This window comes from Hoplias malabaricus, chromosome 5 (genome assembly GCF_029633855.1).
Source record: "Hoplias malabaricus isolate fHopMal1 chromosome 5, fHopMal1.hap1, whole genome shotgun sequence".
In the NCBI taxonomy this organism is placed as follows: domain Eukaryota; kingdom Metazoa; phylum Chordata; class Actinopteri; order Characiformes; family Erythrinidae; genus Hoplias; species Hoplias malabaricus.
The window spans coordinates 21797572-21802576 of NC_089804.1; the positions used below are offsets into that span (position 1 = coordinate 21797572).

Consider the following 5005-nt stretch of genomic DNA (forward strand, 5'->3'; position numbering starts at 1 on the left):
AACACAGATATTTTTACAGCGAAAACTTAAATACGCACAGGTCCAATGCCAAGTGCCGACTGGAAGGGTGTAATCCCCTTAGACATTGTCAGACTATCGTCCATCCTAATAAAGTGGGCTATGTGACCCCATATTTATGGTAGAACTGCGCCTACGTTGCAAAGACAAGGAAGATGTTTTTAAGCTGAAAAGCTGTGATGGTCACGTTTCCACAGTAGGTTCAAGGAAGAGCTAACAACCGCACTACAAAATGAGATTGCTCAGATTGTTCAATATGAATCACCCCTTGGTACCTCTTTAAGGCTCTCTGATGTCTGGTGTGTGAATTATTTTAAATTAAATATTAACAATACATGTAATAACTGTTTAAATACTCGTGGTGTAGTGCAGCTCAATTAAATTAAATCCTGTTTTTTTATAGAGCACACTTTACAGCTGATGTTCCTCAAGCGTATTCACACAAACAACACTACTGTGTTCAATCCAAGCACAAGGGGAAACCCTGCTAGTATTTACAACGTTATTACATGTGTTGTTAATGAGTTAATAGTCTCACGCGACACTGTAAGGGTCAGAAGTTTACTGAACTGGATGGTCCCCTGTCCCAAGTCTCCGAGCTGTGATTAAAAAAATGGTGGGAAAGTTCTTACTTTTGGCTTAGGGTTGAGAAAATCCTTTAGCTGTGAAAGATCTGGTGCCGCATGGATATGGAGTCCTTGAGCACGGCTCTTGAATGTTTATTCTCTTATCTAAAGTCCCAGAAGTCCGCAGGGTCCTAGCCCCTCCTAGTGCAGGACAGCTCATCACAGCATTTTAAACAGATACATTTCACAGTCAGTACAGGATCACCAATGTAGCCCTTCATTTCAGCTTTGGCTTAGTGTACTCCATGACCTTGGCCTTGGTTTGAACATACAGAAGTGTCATGAGTCCTAGTTATTTTAGTAGTTTTTCCACTGCTTGTGAAATGGTCACCTATGGAAATTATAGAAGTGGAAAGAGTGATATCAAACAGAAAAATAAATATGGCTGATAATAACTAGAAGAATATATTAACAACACACAGTCTCCAAAATGTTAAAGTTAAAGAGAGATAAGAGTCCTGAGTAAAAACTAAGATGGCTCTATTAATAAGCTAAAGGTTGAAGCCACATCTTGCGGGAAGTTTCTGAGGCCAGGTTAGTGGAGCCTGGCTGCCACAGAAAGGCCTGACTAAAGAGTTTCGGGTTTATCAGGCCTCTGTCTCACGTCCTTGGTGGTGTGATAACAGTGAGACTGTAGACACCTGTGAGAGCGTCCATGGTGGAAAAAAAAAAAAAAACAGGTCCTGATCAGGCCGCTCCTGGATGTCTGACAGTATATAAAGAGCCAGAGAAATGGTCAGACAGCTGGACAGTCCTGAGCAATTGAGACATGCTGAGAGTCGTCTTGTTGAGTGTGCTCGCCGCCCTGGGTAAGGCACCTTTCTCACACTAACAAGAACATTAGGCAGAGTTTTAAAACGAGCTGCCAATCAGAGGCATAGAGTTTGTCAAATAGCTGAATGTGAAGCCGGCAAATGTCGTCAAGAATCTGCGACAGGAGAACCATGGTAACTTTTTACTGGAGTTTGCATCATGCCATTGGAGGCAAAACAGGGCCCAGGTTAAGCCTAAGACTAGACTATGAAAAGGTTTTCAGTGCCAATGCTTAGAAAGCGTCAATTTCTATTGATGATATATTTCACTCATATTTAAAGACTTAAAACATGAAAGTAGTAGTTTAATCCAGTTCTGAGGGGACAAGGCTGTAATGTTCCGAGCAGCACAGGGGTCTGACACCAGTGAAGATGCTTCTAATTTACATAATTATATCATTCAGCTTTAAGATAAAGACATATTAAAAGTATAAGGTCCGATTATGTTCAGGGCTGGGATCAGGCCAGTGGTGCTTATGGATACGGTAAGGGTTAGTCTCACGAAATGAATGGAAGTCTATGGAATGACCATGTGTGTGTGTGTGTGTGTGTGTGTGTGTGTGTGTGTGTAGTGCTGGCAGAGCAGCCTGAGCCCAGGTTTCTGGAGAATGTAATGGAGAGAGTTGTAGGGGGAGAAGTGGCCAGACCCAACTCCTGGCCCTGGCAGGTAAACTCCATTCATGACTGGGTTTAATCACTCAATACACAGTTAAAATATTAATATCCAACCTCTCTGTCTCAGATCTCTCTGCAGTATTTGTCCGGAGGCTCGTACTACCACACCTGTGGAGGAACCCTGATCAGAAGTAGATGGGTGATGACCGCTGCTCACTGCGTTGACACGTAACTGAGAATCCTCTGCTCTATTAGTCTTAAATAAGTCAAAGAAAAAAGAATTTAATAAACAGAGACCTCTTGTCTGACTTCTTAACTATTAAAGGAACATTAGGTAGGATTTTTACCTTAAAATGACAGCTTTAAAATCATTGTGATGCTCCACTGAGCTGTTATAGGTAGAATATAGCCTCTGATGTTGATACTCTTTGCTCAGCACTACAGAAACTGCACTATGTAACCTTTGGAGGAGGGTAGGACACCAGCCCCCACCCTGCTTCATTTCAGGACAGTTCTGTAAAACTGAATTGCACTCTGCAACTGTAGGGGGAGCCCAAGAACAAACTACTAAGTCTTACCTAGTGTTCCATTAAGAATCAAAGCTCATTAAACGATCACCTGAGTCTAAAGTCAGTGAAATGAGGACTTTCTTCTGTGTGTCCGAATGCTTGCAGTCAGAGAACGTGGCGTGTTGTTCTGGGAGAACACGATATCTACCTTCAGGAAGGCAGAGAGCAGTACATGAGCGTCAGTGCCGTCCACATCCACCCCCAGTGGAACCGCAACAACGTGGCTGGAGGGTATGGGAACAACACTCACACAGTATTTCTCCATTTTTTACATCCATTCAAAAGTTTGGAATTGCTTTTTTACGCCACAAACTGCTGTAGTTTTAGAGTAAATTACAGCTCAAAGTTTACAATGCCATAAGATTTCCTCGTGCTATGTGCTGTAGCATTGATTCTAGGAGCTGACTTCCTTTCTTTATATTTTACTTATCACAGTGTAACTGCCATATGCTGCAATGTACATTTCAATATTAAATCAATTAATAAAAACTTCTATTTTTATTCTTCAGGTGATTTAGGAGCCACAAGAAGTTATAAATCCATTATAATATAGAATTATATACTAGGGTTAACATTACAATATTTAAAAACTTTGGAATGCTTTAAGTGCAGCAGGTAGTGTCTCTGTCTCAGCTCCAGGGTCCTAGAGGTTGTGGGTTCAAGGCACGCTCCGGGTGACTGTCTGTGAGGAGTGTGGTGTGTTCTCCCTGTGTCTGCGTGGGCTTCCTCCGGGTGACTGTCTGTGAAGAGTGTGGTGTGTTCTCCCTGTGTCTGCGTGGGTTTCCTCCGGGTGACTGTCTGTGAGGAGTGTGGTGTGTTCTGCCTGTGTCTGCGTAGGTTTCCTCCGGGTAACTGTCTGTGAGGAGTGTGGTGTGTTCTCCCTGTGTCTGCGTGGGTTTCCTCCGGGTGACTGTCTGTGAGGAGTGTGGTGTGTTCTCCCTGTGTCTGTGTGGGTTTCCTCCGGGTGACTGTCTGTGAGGAGTGTGGTGTGTTCTCCCTGTGTCTGCGTGGGTTTCCTACGGGTGACTGTCTGTGAGGAGTGTGGTGTGTTCTCCCTGTGTCTGCGAGGGTTTCCTCCTGGTGACTGTCTGTAAGGAGTGTGGTGTGTTCTCTCTGTGTCTGCGTGGGTTTCCTCCCGGTGACTGTCTGTAAGGAGTGTGGTGTGTTCTCTCTGTGTCTGCGTGGGTTTCATCCGGGTGATTGTCTGTGAGGAGTGTGGTGTGTTCTCTCTGTGTTTGCATGGGTTTCCTCCGGGTGATTGTCTGTGAGGAGTGTGGTGTGTTCTCCCTGTGTCTGCGTGGGTTTCCTCTGGGTGCTCCAGTTTCCTCCCACGCTCCAAAAACACACGTTGGTAGGGGGATTAGTGACTCAAAAGTGTCCGTAGGTGTGAGTGTGTGAGTGAATGTGTGTGTGTTGCCCTGTGAAGGACTGGTGCCCCCTCCAGGGTTTATTCCTGCCTTGCCCCCAGTGATTCCAGGTAGGCTCTGGATCCACCACGACCCTGAACTGGATAAGTGTTACAGACAATGAATTAATGGAATACTTTAAGTACAAGATAGGAAATGTATATTTAAAGCAACATTGGCCAGTATTTTTCCTTAAAATTATAGTTTCAAATCATTCAATCTCAGCACTGCGCTATATGCATTCATCTCTAACCAATTTGCAACAACCATCGCATCGCAATTAATCTCTGAATACCATTTTGAAACTAGAATACATCCAACATAATTAACGTGATGGAAGTCGTAATAAATATCATACAGTCCTGAGTTTTCTTGCTCAATTTGTCGAAAAGTGAGGGCACAATTTATCACCCGCTGTGATCGGAGCCCAGCCGGAGCTCAGCAGTGTGTGGAGATTAAAGCTCTTGTTGGGAGAGTGTAGCTCGTCCTGAAGATAAAGTGAGCCGGACTCACAGTAATAAATCTGGATCTTTCCCTTGATCTCAGGTATGACATCGCTCTGCTCCGTCTCTCCTCCGACGCCTCTCTGAACTCCTACGTCCAGCTGGGTTCTCTCCCTCCCTCTGGTCAGGTGCTGCCCAACAATAACCCCTGCTACATCACCGGCTGGGGCCGCACCCAGAGTGAGTGAGAATGTCCAAAAGTCTTTGGACACCTGTATATTTACTCTGATATGGATGGTATTTACAGGGAATATGTTCCTTATTTGCAGCAGTAGCAGTGTGTACTGTTCTAGGAAAGGCTTATTATAGATTTCAGAACATTGCTGTGAGGATTTTAATGGCATACAGCCTGATAGACACTAATACAATCAGGTACTGACGTTGGGTGATTAGCTCTGGATCAGTCTCAAAGTCTCAAATATAGCCTCTTTTCAAAGGTCAAACTAAACACTGTGT

At 44.1% G+C, this 5005-nt stretch overlaps 1 protein-coding gene across 1 annotated transcript in view; it reads left to right on the forward strand.

Annotated features, from left to right (window-relative positions):
• The first annotated feature begins 1371 nt into the window (after positions 1-1371).
• The window catches only part of cela1.6 (chymotrypsin like elastase family member 1, tandem duplicate 6), a 5111-nt gene continuing 1477 nt past the window's right edge, over positions 1372-5005 (forward strand). The window contains exons 1-5 of the mRNA XM_066670052.1: positions 1372-1453; positions 2029-2123; positions 2199-2299; positions 2746-2871; positions 4593-4729. Coding sequence (XP_066526149.1) covers positions 1414-1453; positions 2029-2123; positions 2199-2299; positions 2746-2871; positions 4593-4729 — 499 coding nt within the window. The 5' untranslated portion in view covers positions 1372-1413. The remainder of the gene's footprint in view (positions 1454-2028; positions 2124-2198; positions 2300-2745; positions 2872-4592; positions 4730-5005) is intronic.